Source organism: Argiope bruennichi, chromosome 4 (assembly GCF_947563725.1).
Source record: "Argiope bruennichi chromosome 4, qqArgBrue1.1, whole genome shotgun sequence".
NCBI classification, from domain to species: Eukaryota; Metazoa; Arthropoda; class Arachnida; order Araneae; family Araneidae; genus Argiope; species Argiope bruennichi.
The window spans coordinates 25629954-25649922 of NC_079154.1; the positions used below are offsets into that span (position 1 = coordinate 25629954).

A 19969-nucleotide genomic window follows, 5' to 3' on the forward strand; every position below is an offset into this window, starting at 1 on the left:
AAATTAATTAAAAACTCATAAAACTAAAGTAATTGGACCACATCGTACATAACATAATATATTTGATGTTAAATGATTGCGAATTGCAAAATACACGTTGCGACCCTTGGGAAATATTACCTACTTGAACGTGGCACGCAATGTGCTAATGCCAAATTCTGTACCTAATCGAAAAATGGAAGTCCAAAAGTCTATATTCGTGAACGAAATGAAACTTAAAACTTAGACATTCTGTACCGAAGTACACCGAAATGTTCAGAAGGGGGGGGGGGACATACTCCTATGTGGATGCCATATGCCTGCTATGTAATGCACTTCTCAAGATTTTTATAGTAGAATACAAAATATACTCTCTAATGAAATTTTAAATTTTTTATTCCAACAAATAAATAATGTGCATCGTTTTCTTTCAGACGTTCCACACCCCCAGTTTTGGAGACGAGGAATTCGACATTCCACCCATCAGCTTACCTCCTACTACCCCCGGCAGCGACACAAGTTCCAGTGATGTCTACGGTTCGACGCAGGTATGTTCACCCCTCGAACATTTTAAAATTATTCAGCAAAAAAGTGTGCCTAATTATGTGTTTTATTGTTTTCATTAATGGCTTTTCAAATGAGAAAAAGCGTGATATTAGTGTTAGTAAACTCATTATTTTAAATCTTTTTGTCCTTAGTTCATTTAACACTGAAATCTCGAGGCGCATCATTCATTGTGAATTAAAAAAATGAGATTCTTATCAAATTTATCTGGGCTGTATCTTTTATTCACATTTATTCCTCTTGTGTTGATTTGAAATCGCCTGCATAAGCATAAATTATCTCGTAAGATCTTTTGTTTTGAAATGTCGATTTGATCATCTGAGATGAATAAGTGGTCTAAAACAGAAAGAGTCTCTTGATCTTCTATCTTAGAGAAAATCTTTTACTGAGCTGCTTGTTTATGTGTCTGTTTCTTTTTAAACTTACTGTATGATGAGATATATAAAATTTCATTTCGTTTTTTTTTAAACAATTCCAAATACAGTTAATGACATAAAAGTAAAACGATATATTTTACCTTAGATAAACTAAACTTAAATATGTATTACTTTATACAACCATTTACTCGCTTCGTGGATTATAAATTAAAAACAAATATTTTTAAAAAAATATTTTTCTTATTTACTTTAAGCAAATTAGCATAAGTGTTATATTTCAATTAAAAAAAAAGGGGGGGGGGTTAAAAATTAACTTTTGACTCTTGTCCAGATGTTTAACCCTTATGTTCATTTTGTATAGTATACCATACATACAACTTTATATTAAAACTTTAAATAATAATTTTACATTAAAATTAAATTAAATTTTAAAATAATAATATAAATAAATAATAATTTTAAATCAGTTGTGAAAAATAACCGTCAAAAAGCAATCTTGCCACGATAAGGATTAAAGTGTGCTCTCTACAAATAATCTTGCTACAGCAGTTGCGTACGAACATTTCTTAGACGGGCAGAAAGTACAAATGTATCATTTCTCTGATACATCTTTTATAAAATTAAGATTATAATAAAATGTAGGGAAATGGCAAAAATACTGACAGTGGTCGACATTTAAGCATATTTCTGCACATTTTTCATCAACACATGAGTCGCCACGATGGATACTAGTGACTGGCATCGTGTTATATCAGTAGCGCCGTGGGGAATGGGTCATAGATGACCGTCAAGGTAGATTGATCTTTGAGCAATCTTCAAGCGCTGTCGATTTTACTTTTTGTGTATTTCACTTTATAAAATGACTGATACGACCTTTCTGCATATTGCTGCGATTTTATCTAAGAATATTATTTGAAAGAAACATATATGCTCATTTTTAACAAAACTGTCTCATTAGCGCTGTGACAGGTACTGGTGATCGCGCACTTAAAACACCTGTTAAGCTTTGTTTAAAAATTGTACTAAAATAATTAGGATTAATTATGCTTTTATATCTTCATAGAATATGCTTCAAAGCCTGTTGTCAACTTTGAACCAATTTTTATAAAATTTTACGGAGATCAGTTTGTTAAACACCCGATTGTTGGATGATGATTACTGCGAATATCGAAAAGCAATAAATGTACTGGCGTGCTTGCTTATCACTTTTAATAACTCATTCTACTCATTATAAAGGTACTGTGAGTGAGAGGGTGCGAGAGTCATTCAAACATCTCGAATTCACAGATTTCAGAAGGGTTGGTAGTTCATTAAACGAATATTTGGTTATTTGAAGTTTAAAAAGAGTAGGTGCAAAAGGATTAATGGCTCAAATAATAATTATTAAATGCCACAATATCATTTGAAATGAGGGTCATCTACATCGAATATGCATTTTTCATGAGTCTTCTTATCTTTATTGTCTTTCTTACACATTCTTTGATTTCCATAGCCACTGAGCCACCAAGATCAACCCACACAACAGCAACAGCAGCAACAACAACAATCCACAAATAATAACCAGCAGCATCTAATGTCGCCACCACCTCAAATGTCTCCCAGTCCCTGTAGCCAGACATCTTCCATGGACAGGATAGGACCTGTCATGACGGCCATTACTACGACGCCTTCACCCCCGACAATGATGACATCGTTCTCCGGGTCACCCCATCATCACCACCAGCAACAGCAGCAGCAGCAACATCATCAGGTCTCCCATGTCCAGCAGCAGCAACAACAGCAAATTTCCCAGCACCAGCAACAGCAGCATCAGTATGGAAACCATCATCCGAATGACATGTACATGCTGCAGATAGCTCCTGGCAGTATGATGCCACCACAGTCAGTGCAGTTTCAGTGAGTACATGCGATCAGTTTTTAATTTATGAACCACATCCACCAATCAAGGCTCACGGGTTTCTGCAGAAAGTCCTTGTCATAAATATTGATGGTACTAGGTAGTACAAGATCCAAATGAAATATTTTTAGCATCATCCTCTCTATTATTCCAGTGGGATCATAGGCATTTCTTGTTTTAAGCTTAAAATGGAGGGGAATGGTTATAGGTATACAGAGGAGTAGCAAGTCTATATGCCGTCATGGGTATTGTGATACTTTTTGTTCACTCGTCACATGTAGATTTAAAATGTGACTTTAAAGCGCTAATATTTTATCCTCATAGAAGCCCTTAAAACTGACCCCCAAAACATCAGTACCTCTTTTACACCACATTGCTATGCCATTGCAGGGTGAATAATATTATTATGAAAAATAATTACTATGCCCAAGGCCTCATTTGCTTTCTATACAATACTATTAAAAATACAATATTTTGTTCAGCGTTTCGTTCATTCTTAAATCGAATATTTGCAAGAGTGCAAATAAATTATCTACCATATAAAATATTTATCATAATTTTTGGTTACCAATGGTATAGTATTTAAATTATGGCTAAGTCAAGCTGGGAAAAGATTATGGATTCGATACTTTGACTCTTCTATTAATCATTATTATTAAAAAATAAAACTAGTAGACCGAATTGCTCGTTTAATCACTGGAATGAGCTATTGGAGGCTTCCTTGGATCTTCCCTAAGTGGGCTAATTTTCGCTGGTAGTTCTACCATCCTATTGCCATATGCAGGGTGCAAATCGGACTTCATCTTCCAAGTCCTCCGAATTGCTTTCTCTGCATAATTCTCTTTTATCATGAGACTTTAAAGTCATGAAATTTGCCAAGCCAAACAACATTAAAGCAAATTTCTGTGCATTTTTTCCAAATACAAAAACAGGACTCCATCCATAGAATGATTTTTATTTCTATTTATTCGAAAGATGTTAATGTATAGCTATGCAAACTATCACATTTTTAAAATTAACGATATACTCGTGTATATTATATATATATATATATAATATGATTTTTGATTTTCTTTCATTGAAAGTATAATTCGATAATAGACTACAGATTTAGTCCGCAGTAAGTACAAATTTTTATAAAAATAAAATCTTCCAGGAAAGTTTTATTTTTCTCCATGTGACAAACACTGAAAACATTTTTGTTTTGGTACTTAAAAGTATAGTGAAATCTCAATTTTAAGGATTCGTTTCATATGTCATCTCTTTTATTATGTTATTTTCAGACAGTAACAGTAAACTGATAATAATAAATTTATAGACATTGGCGGAAAAAGTCTCGGCTTTTGGTTATTTAATTTTAGTTATAGTTTGTAATTAATTTTGGTAGTTTTTTTTTTGTCCGGTATTTTTCTATTATTAACATTTTTCCGGTGTTTTTAAAAACAAGAAATATTTTTCCAACATATCTTCCTCGTGATTTAGCCAGTTTTGAAAACTAAAACATCCATCCTAAAATAGACATCATGTAATTTTGAAATAAACTAAACTTTTCTTTAAAAAAATGCCTTATAACGATTTTAGAATAAATTACTACTGTTATTCCTTCAGTGTCTGAAATTCAGATTCATTTATACAATTTTTTTTTCTTTGCCTGTTTTATTTATCTTTACAAAATCCATCGCAATTTTGATTCTTGTATTCACATATTAATTAAATAGGCGAACAATTGCGTTGTTTATGATTTTTAGTTGCTGTTCTTTTTAATGGATTTTCAATCAGTCAGAGCTGTCAAATAAGAAAATAAACAACATTTTTTGGTTTTAAAGATTATTTCTTACCAAGTATTGAATGAAAAATCCCAACATTCTAATAGAATTTTTATGTCTTGCCTCTCTTTTCCTCAATTAGAAATAAAGCGGTTCAAAGCATTCTATCATGTACTAAATTAGTACTTTACCTTTAAAGGAATTGATATTTGGGTCCACGTAGGAATAATGTCTTTTAGCCAAGATGAATATCTTCCGGGTGATTTCTCACTGAATATAGTAATGATGACTATTTTATTGCAATCTTAAGAGCCATTTGTTATTATTTCTTATAATCCATGATGGTGGCTTGTGAGTTTTTGAGTGATTGGTAAAAGTTTGTCATGCTCGGACAGAAACCGGACCTTATCCTTAAATCTTAGATATTAGTTTCGTACTTTTGGAAAGACTTCGTTTCAAACTGAACAGAATGCATTTAATTCTTTCGATTTGGGGAGAGAAAATAAAAGTATTTCTCTGAAATACTAACCCTAACATGAAGAAAATGATACTAAGATTCTTGCAAACTCGTATGATAATTATTTTTTATAAAAGAAGGAAATACAATCGGAAAATTGTGGAGAAAAATAACGTGTAGTTGAAAATTAAAAGTGCGAATCATCAGCTGCGGTACCATATTAAGGTGGTTGTTATAATGTAGAAATGTAAGCATAAGGGAAATACAACTGTCTATCAAAGAAGGGTACCATACCACTGTACCATATTATATAATCTTCAAACACGCTAAGCTACATACATTCAGTCAGCTCAAGAGGAGATTTCACAGAAAGATGAAAACTATGCAGACATGTGACGCCAGATACGTTTCAGATTTAAAGAAAGAGTTCTACGATGTAAAATGACATCCAATATGAATACAGAGTGCATAGAATACAGATCTCTCATCTTTCAAATGTATTTCTTTTTATCCAAATAAATCAATAATTTTAATTAGGGTCATATTCAGATAATTTAATTGGTCCTGCACCGTATAACCAGTCCAGTACTCTCAATTTGTGCTCCTACTGATTATGCATTTTTAATTCCTTTTGCGACAGTAGACTAACCGTTTTCCATTGCAACTGTTATAGTGAATTGATATTCAGAGATTCATATAAAGGCTCCCTCTGAAACCCATAAAACTGAGATTTCTGTGCCACTTTATGATTTATTTTTATATATTAAGCTGTGAAATGTCTTTATCTTCTCCGTAGTGTACAACAGTATGCGATTCCTACTAGCTATTCTAACGGCCCCATGCAGCAATCACACCTGCACATGGCCCACGCTCAGCAACAACAGCAGCAGCATCCGCAGGTCCACCACCATCCAGTTCCTCATCAACAACAGCAGCAGCAGCACCACATACACCCGCACCACCACCAGCTGCATCACCAGCAGCAGTTGTTACCACCTTCCCCTATGCTGGCCCTGCAGCTGGGTGCACCTAGACATCAAAGGCCAGGATCTGTTGGGTCCTCACCGCCTGGATCGAACCATACGTCGCCAGGACTAGAGACGAGTGAAGATAGCGACGACAGTGGACATTTATCTCAGGTACTTATTTCATGAAGTGATTTATCTCAGATTAGATAAAATGCCTCCATTATTTTGAGCAGAGCCAATGACAAATGAGTTTTTATATAATATAATGATAGAAATGGGATCCATTTAATAGCAATAGAAATAGATTCAATTTAATCTTTCGGTTAAAGGATGATAAAAATGCTGAATTACATGACTATTCTACTTTGCTTTAGGAATGAAAGTTGCTTTAAACGCGAAACAGAATACTTAAAGTGTTGGAGGTTTAGTCTCTGTTGTGTATGATCAATTCAAGTAATGCATTTTTCAGACTATAAATGTCACCGGGTTTTTTATTTAATTGCCCATTTCTTGCAATGAGTTTGCAGTAAAACAATATCAAAAATTATTATATATCTTTGGAAAAATATTTTATCGTATAGAAGTGCTTTTTCTATTGTAATAATGCCACTGGCTTTCGTAACCATTATATAAAACTTTTAATGCAATCAGTCATTAATTTGGGATCTATTATATATTTTGGGTCTTTGTCCTGTTCCTCCTTTTCTCTTTTCTAGACACAACACTGTATATTTACAACTTTTTTTGGGTAGATTCCTATAGGAAAACTACCTATTGGAATGGTTCTCAAAACTCGACTTTAGAAAAATTTCTGCAGATCTTCACCGATCGTGCACCATAGAACCCAAAACCACCCTTTGTTCAAAAGTTAATATATGTATAATATAAGCTAATATGTGTATAACGTTTTCCCCATGTCATCTTATAAACAAGATAACTGCAGTAATTTCGTTTGAACTTTAGCCGATTTGGAATATGTCGTTAGAAATGTAAAAACCTCGGATAGTTCGTAAATGAGCCACCTAGTTAAAAGGGGGTGGAAATGGTGGAGGTTGAAATTTTCATTTCTTAATATTGAAGATAGAAAAACAAATCAAATTAATTAAATTAGTGCCTCATTAATTTTTGTATTTAAAGTTTTTCAATAACTGCAACATCTTAGAAGTTAGGGGCTAAAAAGTGACTTTTAAACCATGATTTTGCCTGAAATTAGATTCATGAAATATTAACTTAGATTAAAAGGAATCTACTTTTACCTTCCATCTTACCGACAGGAATTTTTTATTATTGTGGAGGTTAAATCGGACATATTTAGGTAACTAAATAGATGTTTATGATAGCCTTAAATTTTGCTTAAAACACAATTCTGGCTACATATCTTAATTTATTTTCAACCGTTTTTCATGTTTTTAAAATTATTTTTATACACTTTCAGATGTTATAAAAATGAATAGTAAACAATAAATCCTATATATTCCTCACACAGTGAAAAATTCATAAAACGAAATCCCTATGTATCCATAACGATTGTAGGCCTGTCTCGATATCATCATCACATTGTTTCCAAACTCTCCGCGTGCTCATCCTAAATCGGAACCTCACAACACGTGGTTGGCCGCCATTTTGAATGCGAAGCTTAAGGGCGCGGGCTTCTACAAACAGCTTTAATCGATTCGAAATCGCTCAGTGTTCATATCATCGAGTTTAGAAATCGACTTTGGCAGCAGCTGCGAGCGGCCGTTTCGCGCGCGTGATCGATACATTCAACAACTGCCGGATTCCTCAACTGATTTTAACTGTAACTGTAATAGGGAAATCGGTTATTATTCATTTTATTTTTGTAAGCCTTCGAATAAAATTCCAACTTGAATTATAGAATGAAGCGCATCCTATGTTTTCTTTCGAAAAAACAAACTTCTAAATGTGCAAGATTTATAAAAATATTTATAGGTGCAAAAGTATTTGTTTTTCCTGTATCTTTTAAGGCGCAGGTGTTATTTTTATAGTGAAGAATGGAAAGATATGGAGAATTGACGAAAATTATACTTTTTCCGATTTTTAAGACTAAAATATAAACAATTTTCATATAATATGTTTTGCCAAATATTTTTATATATTTGTAATTCTTTTTCGGAATTTCGCAGTATACCTCTCATTTTTTCCGATTTATTTTGTCTACGATAATCTTTTTGATTGTTTGTTTTAAAAATCAAACGAATTCCATTTTATTTGTCTATACATTTAAATTTTCAAGAAAATACGAAAGCTTTTTTGATTCGAAAGTAAGATTTATTTGTCGATATTCTAAACACAAAGTTTGTTTTTCAAAATGGCGCATCGGGTTTGGAATACAAATAATGCTTTAGAACAACGAGAAGTTCGGAATTTCTAAATACGATTACTGCATATTTAATATCTTTGATAATCTGAAATTCTAAAGTTATTATAAATTATTAATACTTATCTTTACTTTATGTCTAAACAATAATATTTTACGAATATATATCGAAATTTGAAAAAACAACTTTGAAAATATATTTTATTCTGCTATTTATTAACGAAAACTTTTAAGTCGAAGAAAATGAAATATATCGTGCTGCCATCTGTTGATAAATGGGTGAAATTGAAGTTCCAGTTAACTGATGTTCTTTTCCCGGCTTTCTAAAATTGTTGTCGGTTATTTTAATTACGTTTCTTTCCTTTAGCACTTAATTGAAAAAGGAATAATATATTTAAAATAAATATTTAACATTTCCGGCCTGTATAATAGTTTCTTAATATTTATCTCGAGTAAGCTGTATGTTAATTTCAAATATGTATTTGCAGAACAATTCTACACATCTTTTATAAATTTCAAAAATTTACCTCGGTCACAAGATTATTCCTGATATATACATCAGTCATGTAGCATTTTAAACAATTAATAAACCAATACTTTTTTTACCAATACATTTTGTATCAAAAATATAAAAATAATTTATTTTAAAACTTATCTTTCTTTCTATATTATGGCTATTGTTACCTAGAAAGATAACTTAAAGCATTGTCACTTTGTAACTAAGCATCGATTCCTAGATTACGAATTAAAAAATAAGTATATTTTTTTAGTTCAAGCACAGTAGCATTATCTATATAACTTTATACAGATATACCTTTTTTGTATGCGATTTTTTCGATATGTAGAAAGTTTTTAATATACAGAAATTTATTCTTGAAAAACGTTCTATATATGGAGTTTTCCTTATATTCTGAATTTTGAGAAAGCCTTTAGCGTATTTTCATGAAAAAAACTTCTAAAACCTGACTATTGTTCCACACATTCCTTGCAATATTTTTGCCTAGTTCGCTAGTTTCCCAAAAATTGATTGTTATCTTTTCTGTTCGCAGCTGATCTGTGGTATGAAGCGCCCATCCCCAGAGCCCGTGGAGAGGCCCCCGAGTGCCGGGAAGCCCATCAAGAAACCGAAGGTGCAGAAGAAGAAGAAGAAGAGGGATCCCAATGAACCGCAGAAGTAAGTGACTTTTCTTTTAATCTCACAAATATTTATAACTGGGTTATTGTCTGTATGTTATGTGATGCGAAAAATCGTCCAGAATACTCTGTGAACAGAGTTTTGGGATCTAGAATTGTGGGTCTGAGCATGGTTCCCAACAGGTGGTTTGCAAACTGCAGATGATCTGGGCTAACCTCGGGAGTGTCTTCGGAAGAGTCCTCCAACACATATAAAAAATGAATGCAATATTAAAGTGCTCCAAAATCTACTTTTTACTATCCGAATTTTCAAAATTTTTCCTAAAGGAATCTGTTTTGGCTGTGAAGTAACCCCCCCCCCCCTTCTCCTCGAGTTCCGGCTCACCAAGTTCCTGGGGAGTGGTCCGCACAAGGTTCAATATCTGGCTTACTGACTGCAGTTACCTTACGGAGTTCTTTAATTCAAAGGTTCTTAACTCTGGACATTGTTGTTAATGAAGTGAGAAAAGGGCTTTATAATTAAATTATATAGCAAAACTTTAAGTGCTTTAAAATATATAATATAAATAAACCATGATTAAATTATGAAAAAAATATGTAAAGTTGACTGTCAACATTATAAAATTATCTGAAAATTCGTATCGCATAGTCATGCTGATGGTGTAAAAGGGCATGTCACCAGTAGGCTAGCTTCAAATCAAACACTTTAGTCTTCTGACAGTTTTTGACTGTCATAGATTATAGTTTCAATTTCTTTAATTTACCATATTATTAATTTTGTCGGAATTTTTCCAAGAGGGAAGTCCTTTTATGGTAGGGAGTTTTCATTCTTTACGAGATCAATGTTTTGACAAACAAATTTGCCTTGCCATATCTTTTGATAATCTCAGTTTCGAAGATGACATAACAATAGTTAATTTGGCCATAAACTGAATAATATTCAATAAAAGTTTAGATGAATTTGATCTTAAGTTTTAATAAAAGGATGTCAGAAGACAGAGAGAGAGTTTAGTTTAGTTTAGTTATATTAACGTCTCGTTGTAAAGCAACACTGCGGTCAGATAACGAGGACGACACCTGAGCTGGCACCCCCCTCTCCACACCAGCGGGAGGACGTTTGGCATGACGGATTTAACGTGCAACAGACCCCCTTACACAACGTTTCTTCGGTGGAATCGGGTCTCGAACCTGAAACCCTACGGCTCACAAGCCGAGACCTTACGAGAGAGAAAAAAAAAAAAAGTTATAAGTTTGAAAAGATATTAATTTTTTTAGCAGATATTAATTGTCTTTCAAACACTAAATCGTCAAAAACTGTTAGATAGCGAAATTATTTTTGGATTTCTCTCTCTTTCTGTCCCTTGACTATCATTCATCTAATTAAACCCACCTTCCGAAGTTAAGATTCGAAGTCATCATCTCGCAACCACCGTTGATCGAGATCTCATTGCATGCCCATTTGACGCCCGCATTCACGCACCCCAATGAAGAGAGCTATTCATCGGGCGCTTTATAATAGCAGAAAAGGGGAATGAAAAGCCCTTCCACGGAAGGAGTAAAAATATATGTTTCACTTGCAGAAGGAATCAAAAGAAATGTATGAAAAATGAGCCATCACTAGAGTCCGAGCAATAGATCATAGATTACACACAACAAACATGCTCTTACATTTCTCCCCCCCCCCTCTATGCTCCATATCCCGCCTTTTTACCCTACTATCTTTTTTTCGCATTGCAGTTTGCCTTGACAGCTTTCATCTTTCAAAATAAAAACTCCCTCCCTCTCCTTTTCCGTCCCCTCACTCCTTTTCTTCATGCGTAATGTACTTTTCTTTTCGTATCTGCAATGTGTTCTATCTCCAGATATATATATAATAAAAATGAAAGAATTTCGTGTATTTTATTCCTTTATGTGTTTCTTTTTCTCTACACCCCTCTTCCCTCCCCCGTCTCTTCTTTTTTTTTTTCCGGAGGAGATATAGTGGAGGAATAAAATGAAATACTAGGAATAATATGTTAGAAATACAAAATAAAAAAATTGTACGGGGTGGGGTGAAAAGGCATAAAGTAATATATATATATAGGTTTCTTCAAATAGCTACAAGATATATAGGATATGTCACGTTTATGAGCTGCATGGCCCACCTTTGTAAGGAATAGCCTCCCTTTATATACTTGTAAAGTATCAGAAAAGAAAAGTTGGAATTCTTGGAAGGATAGATTCGTCCTCCCTCGGAGAGAGAGTAGCCCGTAGTTTAGCTCTTCCTGGTCATAGGGAAGGAGAATTTAGGGTTCGAGTAAATGGAAGAAAGTTTCCCGATTGATCAGCTATAGTAGATACAAAATGAAAAAAAAAAAAAAAATACAGTGTCAGGAAACAAATATGTTTCACTTTCATTCGTATAGTTCATTTCCGTATACTGAGACGACCACTTTTCGACGATTCTATCTCATTAAGGGGAGAGACGCGGAAGGATGAGTGCATTTTCGGAATTCTTCGTCATTCTTTGACCTTGATTTTCGTCCTATTAGATATTTTTTTTTTTTTTTTGTTCAATTTTTCTTCACGTGAATATCGTGTCGTTCCTGACCGTATTATTTTAATTCGGTCTGAGAGCAATCCGACTTTATTTTGTTAAATGTAAACATCCCCTCCTTTCATCTTTCCTCTCACCCCTATTTTGACGAATTAAACCCATCCTAACGCATGTGCAAAAGCACGGAGGATATCTCCAGATATATATGAATCCGTTTAGAATCCGCTGTCACACAATATTTATTACTCCTGATGAATAAACTCGTCATAACGCTAAATGTTGTATATTTTCCATGACGAGTATACTCGTCAAAAACAGTTAAATGGTTAAAAATAAAAAGTAAAAAGCAAAGTTTGTGGAATTTTAATTATTATTGTTGTTTTAAATTTATTTCAATATATTAGTGCGACTTATAATCCGAGGAGTTATAAATATAAAGCTGTATATGTTTAAAAGAAATTCTGCAGAATACGCGCTTTTTATTGCTTTGTTATGAGAAATAAGAGTTTCGAAACCATAATATAGTTTAGTCATCAATTTAAAGATAAGCTAACCTCCACATCTCTTGATTACTTAGTTTCCATGTGGACTAAGAAAAAAAAAAAACACATCTGCACTTTCTTCTGCGTTTAATCGTACCCCTCAGCTTTTGATACGATATTTCAGTATTTTGGAAAATGGAATGAATTAAATTATCTTCGCGTGTGAGTGGAAAAGAAGAGAAACGGTTGAAAAAAAAAATCGGATGTTTTCCACGCTTACTTACTTTTACAAGCATAGAAAGGGAGAAGGAAAGAAAAAAAAAAAAGATGTTTGGAAGGAAAGCAATTTAACCAATGAAAGTTCACCATAACATAAAAAAAGAGAAAAGAGAAAATAAAAGAAGGGGACTCTCTTAGAGAGAAAAGGGAGAAAATTTCTAAAAAGAAGAGTTATAAAAACTGTAGACAACTGCATCTAGAGAAACTGATTATTTTCCTTAATTGCAGCTCAAGTTCAAACGTAAGTGGAAAGCGAACTAGGGTTGTCAGTTTTATGCTTGTATCGGAGCCAAGTGGCACGCCAAGCACTTCGTTGCCAAATCGCGAAGTTTAAAAACATTTAAACGTTTATTAGTAGAGAGAATGAAAATCAAGAGAAAATTTTTATTTAAATATTTGAAATAATCGAAAATAATTATTATAAACTGCATTTTGAAGCGAATGAAAATGAACTCTCTTTAGCAAAGTCAATTTTATTTATTTTTTTAAAAAAATCTTGTAAAATAGAATCATATCTCGGTTATTCAATGAATTTGATGTGCGTTGTTATGATAACATTGCATATAAATAACTACGTCCTTTATTGTTGAATTATTTGGTCGATTGCTATTTGTTGCATGTAAATAGCAAAATGAATCTTATGAGCTATTTTTACAGAAAAACAAAAGATCCCTGAAGTTAGAAGATTATTATTATGTAATCTTAATGTGAAACTGAATGGAATAAAGCATAATATACTAACCCTTATGTTCATTTTGTATAGTATACCATACATACAACTTTATAAAAATATACTGCCACTATAAAAAATTTTTTAACTTAGTTTATTAAACGATTTTTACTACACGATTTTTTTATTTATTTTTTGATGTTTTTATAGCATAAAGAAGCTACCTATGTACATTTTTTTTTTTTTTTTTTTGCTTTTCTTCAAACAAGCAATCTTTCCACGATAAGGGTTAATGTTTCATTTTTAAAAAAAATTAAATATTGCGATTAAGTTAATTTTCCACTGCCTCGTTTTGTTGCAATCGTTGTGTATAAATAGTGTTTAAAAGTGGTGCATGATTTTATAAAAAAAACGTGAATAATAGAAAAATTGAATGAATTATATTTAATTTATGAAAGTTAATTGGATAAATATGATTAATTTATTTTTCCTGATATTTTTATCCTGTGTTATTTTATATAGAAAAGCAAAATTATCTACAAATGAATAGAAAAATGAAATATAGAAAAACTCAACAATCATTTAGGCGAATCTTTGCAATATATAAATATATATAACTTTCACTCTTTTTTTTTCAAATAATTTCTTTATAATGTGCATTTCTCCAATTAATTCGTTCCAGAATAATATAAATCCGTGCTTATTAAATAAATTTCACTTTTTTTCTTCAATATAATATATTCTTTAAAAGAAGAATAATTTATTCTTTTTTCAGTATGGTCTAAATTTCTTTTTTTCTTTCTTAGTATATTCTTAGTTTGAAAATAATTTCTTCATAATTCACTTTTCACGAATTAATTTCTTCTAGAATAATTAAATTAATTCTTATTAAATAAATTTCATTTTTTTCTCTCAATATTTTCTAATTTAATGCCTTTCGAAAAAATAATTTTACTAATAAAATATTAGTTCTTTACCTTTATTTGCTCAAATAAATATTTTGATATGCTTTACTATCTTCTTTTTAAATTTTTTTTTCTTGCTTGTAAAAATATAATTTCATTTGCATCGCTCTCTCTTGCATTAGAGACTTGAAGCTTTCTACAGTTCTTCGTTTAATTATAAACACTACTGGTAAAAGCAGGTTTTCAGAATGAAGCTACTCAACTGTTTAAGGAATTTTTAACATGTTCCGATTTATTTTATTTTAATATTAATATCTATTAATTTGTGTTCGGTCTTGTGATGTGTTATTTGTTTGAAAAATTGCAGATCTTAATTTATAATTCATGTATTTATGTACCGAAGACCTTTTATCCAAAATAACATCGTATTAATTTTGTCAAGTACAAGTAATGGAAGCCGATGAGTAAATTTGTCACTCTACAGCGCACGATAAGATAAGAGATCGCATGCATCCAGCGTGCGAAGTCAATGGAATGAGAGACTAATACCCTTCGGAAAATCATAGTTCTTAATCTGAAAGAAAATTAATAACACGTCCGTGTCAGTTTCGGTCTTTTCACACATCTCGACTTCTGACAGGGAGAAAATGTTACCCGATGCGATCGTTTAACATTATCCCCGCTGTCAAGTTTGGGTATCGCGTGTCATTATTATTATCGATTTGTAAGTTAAAAACTCTAAACTTACAAATCGATTTGATTATGTAGCGACGCACTCTTTATAACTGATTACTTCTCCGATGAAAAGATAAGTACATTTATATGAAAAAAAGTATGCACGGAAAAAAAATATTCGTATAATCGAAAAATTTGAAAAATTATACTACATTGTATTTAAAGCGTTCTTAAATTGTTTAAAAAAAAATAAAGATGGACGCACAGATAAGCGGTTATTTTGAAATCAAGTATTATTTTTTATTGCAATTAATTTTCATTAATAAGTTAATGGAGTTTCAATAGGTATACATTGATGTCATTTAAACAACGTTTGTTTTACTGTAGATACGTTTTGATCTTTTCTTCAAAATTTCACAAGTGCACTCACTGAGTGGCATTTTGATCCTAAAAATATGAAGTGCAGTAAATGCCAAAATCAAAAATATTGGGAAATAAATAATGTCAATTCAACTTGCACACAACTTTGCATTTTTTTTCGGACTACTTAACAATCAATTGAAATTGTGTTTAAACTATTAAGTAGTGTGTTGAAACATTACTTAAGTTTGAAATTAGATAGCTATTTAAAAAGAAACTGAAAAGCAACAACGGAAAAGTATAGCTAAAAAGAAATCACATCTAACAAGTATCTCCGGTAAAGCGGTATCCTTACTTCAAAAGAGGTAACTGTTTTTCCAGGTGATAAACGTCAAGAACAAGAAGACGAAAAAACAATTGCCGCAGTATATTAACAAATTTTTAAAGAAATTTTTCAGGAGACTATTCACAATTTAGGTTAGTGATACAGTGTCGGAATTTTATTCGTGTATGTGTAAAAAGGTAAGAGATAAGAGAACTAAAAGAATAGTAATGTATTGAACACTATAATAATAGAAGCAAAAATGTTAAGAAATTGCGAAAAGTTGTTAACTTAGCTCATTGGAATGCCACACTAGTGACCTCTTCTTTTGAAATAGAAGACAGCTGTACAGTTCTTATTTATAATAAATACTTCACAGCATTTTAACATTTTTAGGGGGGGGGGAGCGTTAAAAGCATTCTGTACTACTTTTAATCGTCATGTCTTTTTCTTTGCGAAGTGCAATTTTTAGATCATCTGTCGTATGAGGATTTTAAATATAACATTTCGATAACCTAAAATGATCAACCCCTTTGCAGCGACTCCATTTTCTGTTTTGCATTCTATTTGGTGTTTAAATTACGGAGACGGTTTTTCAAAATTTGTGTTCACTGTATTTCAATGTGAAGAAATTTCTGGGCGAAAAATTAGTATCATAGATGCACTGAGTATGAAATATGTTATGATGTTGAAAACCCCGCATACTTCATAATTAAGGGCCTCTTCATAATGTTTGATTCGGCATTGTCTAGACCGCTTTATAGATTTATATCCCATGCTTTATCATCTGGACAGATGGAGTTGCTGACTATTTGTGAAAGAATTTTTGCCAGAACTTTTGAGTTAGCATCGTCCAGCAGTCCGATATAATAGCCCTTCGATCAATTTCAGCCATGGCATTAGTCAACAACGAAACGTCTGGCAACGGTGTACCAAGTATTGGCTCATACGGTCTATATTTTGTATTCTTTATTATTTTTTTTTTCTGAGTTCACTTGAAAGATTTCCCATAGACGATGAATCCTCACGCGCATCTGTAGAATCATCCAAGATATGTTCAGAATCTTCTTGAACGCTTGCAATTTAGTTTCACCGCCGATATTAATTACGTATTAAACCTGCATGTGTCTTATACAGACTTCTATGATCATGGGCATTAAGGAAATTAAATAATTGTAATGAGCAAAGTATATTATGTTTAATAAAAGATTTTCTTGGCTCAATCATAATGGATACAATCCAAATATTGACTTACTTTCACAATTCCAGATTGACCGGAATTTTGTAACGATACATATTTGATTGTTGAAACATTGATAGATTATGATTTTATCAGTTTCATTCATACAAATAGTAGTTTCTGTTTTGACTAAGAAAAACCATCTGGATTTGAAAACTTTTCCAAATATATGCATTTAAGCAAAATTTTTGTTTATCGTTAGTTAATGCTTCGTTTTTATATTATATTTCTATACTTAAATTTTAACACGTTTTTTCCATGAATCGTGCTTGCGATTCGGACCACTAACTAATTAGATGCTTACTTCTTTACTATCTCTTAATTGCAGTAGAGAAAGAAAAATTAATTTGATAATAGACGTGAATCACAGGTGATTCACACAGTGAACAACGGGCCAAAACAAGGAGATATAAACTAAACATAGGCGTGTTTTAATTGCATCTAATTCTACATTGAATGAGAACTTTTGCAATCACTCGAATATGGGCGACTCGTTACTCAATGTGTTTAGCTTGAGGTCAACAAAATGGAGACATTCGCATCATAATAACACAAAATATCTGTCAACATGATTCGAGAGCTTTATAATGTCGTCCAACATTCAGAATGTCGGAGAACGTAGTTGATATATTTTACAATATATTGTGCCAATAGGGTAGATGGGATCTTGGAATATTTTTGCATCGGAAACAAAGACTACGAATGAATTAAGGTTTAACAAATCATGGCGAAATATAACGATAATTACAGAATGTATTACTAAGTGGTTGCAAGTCTTAATGCTAGTTGATAGTAGAAAACCAATTGAAGACGATGGCATTGAGGTTAAGGCGGAAGAAATTAGAACCGATCGCCAAATGGAGCGATTAAATTCTAAAAACGCCGAACCCCGTCCCCGGAAAACGGAGCTCCTCACAGAACAGATGTCGTAGTAGAAGGCAGGGAAAGCGGGCCATTACAAAGATTACATTTGTCTTTACGGCCCTGCAAAGACCATAAACATAGGGCGCCTAGAAGGTACCTATGGTCCCCATAAACATCAGGGTGGGTAGGGAATCCCGATCTGCTATTGGCCCAGTAGGAACAAGTCCTGTCGGTTTTAATGGCCGCTATAAAACGACATTACTTGGCGGCCTTTCATAAAAGCAGAGTGATTTACCGCCTTTGCCTCACTTTTGAATATTGGATTTTTGCGATGTGACTCGACTGCTTTATTTTTATCTATATTTCCGGACCCGTTTTACATTCCTTCTTCAGAGGAGAGGTGGAAGGGGGGAGGGTTGAATATTTACTCCACCCCCCTCTTTTTAGGATTTTTGATGACGTCATGAATGCTATCGTCTCTTCTTTTTATATATATTTTTTCTCTTACTCGTTTTGTTTTACGAAAATTTGAAAGCTCCCTCCACCCCCACCCCCCTCTGTTTGCTTTTTTTGAATGGGCGAGTTAGGGTAATTCTACACCCGTGTTGCTGCGATCACGTGTTGAGAAGAAATGATAAATAAGCTGTAGAATTTTTGATCGACAGCGCGATTATGATTTGAAGTGTCTTGATTTTTCGACCACGTTTGAATTTCGTGAGCACTTTTCAAAATGGGAAATGCGGACACTAGATTTCAGTGTAATTCGAGTGCCTATCAAGTGGCGAAGGCAGCGCCACAGGTGTATATTTCAATGACTTTTATCGGGGGGGGGGGTAAAATAAATTAAAGTTTTAAAAATATTCTCTTATTATTTAATTTAAAAAGCGAAAATACTTTATTTTAATTTTTCCATTAGCCGATTCGCCATTTCGATACTGCTACATTCAGTGATGGTGGGGTGGAAGAAGAAGAATCCGATTCGCCTACCATATTATAATATTATTAATTTATTCATGTCAAACATCTTTGACAGACTATATTTTACACAAAAAAAAAATACTTTACAACATCACAACAAAAGAAACTTCTGTTTAAAGTTTTTCTTGCACAATAAATAAAAGACATTGATTAATTCGCTATGCTTACAAAGTAATAGAATAAATTGGCGAAATCGGCCCAATTGCACAATTTGAAGTCTCTTTAAAGGTTTTATTTTGCAGAGTGTCTTTTGAAAACGGAAACCGGGACTGACGAATATTAATGAAGCATATAAAACTATGAGCTTTCTTATGAATTCTCGAAATCGGCATCGGTAGTTTAGGAATTTCGTCGAGATTTTCTCTTAGATAATGTATAATGAAATAATGTTTTGGAATTTCCCTCAAAAATGGAAGGTGAATTAAAACAAGCGATCATTTATATCTAAAGATCACTGCTTTCATATAAAATAAAAATTAGCGAAAACGGACGTGTTTTTGAGGCAGGGAGACTTAGATATTTTATTATTTATTATTATATAAAAATTAAAAAGTAGAAAATAATGAAGATAAGAGTTTTAAAACAAAAGATTAAAAAAAAGAAGAAAAAAAGATTTTTGGCATTAGAGAAGATTAAAAATAACGAAGATAAAAGAACATTTTTAAGCAGCATAAAAGTGACATGCTTTTATTAGAATTCAAAAAAAGTAGAAATAATTTTTGAAAAAATGTGGTCTTCAAAATAATGAAAGCACTATTCGCTGAAGTTTTTTTTTTAGATGTTAAGTCATAATAAAATAGCGTAAGAGAGAAAAATCTTAAATATTCGTTAAAAATTGAATCCTAATTGGGATTAAAATTTCCATTTGCCAAAATTCCATCCATTCCATTTTCGTCAGCCAGCTTTTAAATCTTTTTATCAAAAAACATTTTCAGCTTTTTAAAAACACAAATAAAAACGTGTTTTATAAAAATATTGTCCATTTTTATATCTCACTACTTTCTTGTAACCTTAAACGAATGAAGAAAATATAATATTATATTTCACACTTTTTAAAAATTTTATAGCGACATTATGTTATAAAAAAATTAACACAGTATATCTTAGCAACTATTAAAAAAAGACATCCTTTTTTTATGTATATTGACTATTATTAATGGTATTCAAAAGATAAGCTA

General features: G+C 32.3%; 1 protein-coding gene across 3 annotated transcripts in view; it reads left to right on the top strand.

The window, feature by feature from the left end:
* The window catches only part of LOC129965823 (TOX high mobility group box family member 3-like), a 269775-nt gene that overhangs the window by 234796 nt on the left and 15010 nt on the right, over positions 1 to 19969 (top strand). For all 3 annotated transcript variants that reach the window (XM_056080034.1, XM_056080033.1, XM_056080035.1), the window contains 4 exons: positions 414 to 527; positions 2413 to 2816; positions 5837 to 6179; positions 9396 to 9520. In XM_056080034.1, coding sequence (XP_055936009.1) covers positions 414 to 527; positions 2413 to 2816; positions 5837 to 6179; positions 9396 to 9520 — 986 coding nt within the window. The remainder of the gene's footprint in view (positions 1 to 413; positions 528 to 2412; positions 2817 to 5836; positions 6180 to 9395; positions 9521 to 19969) is intronic.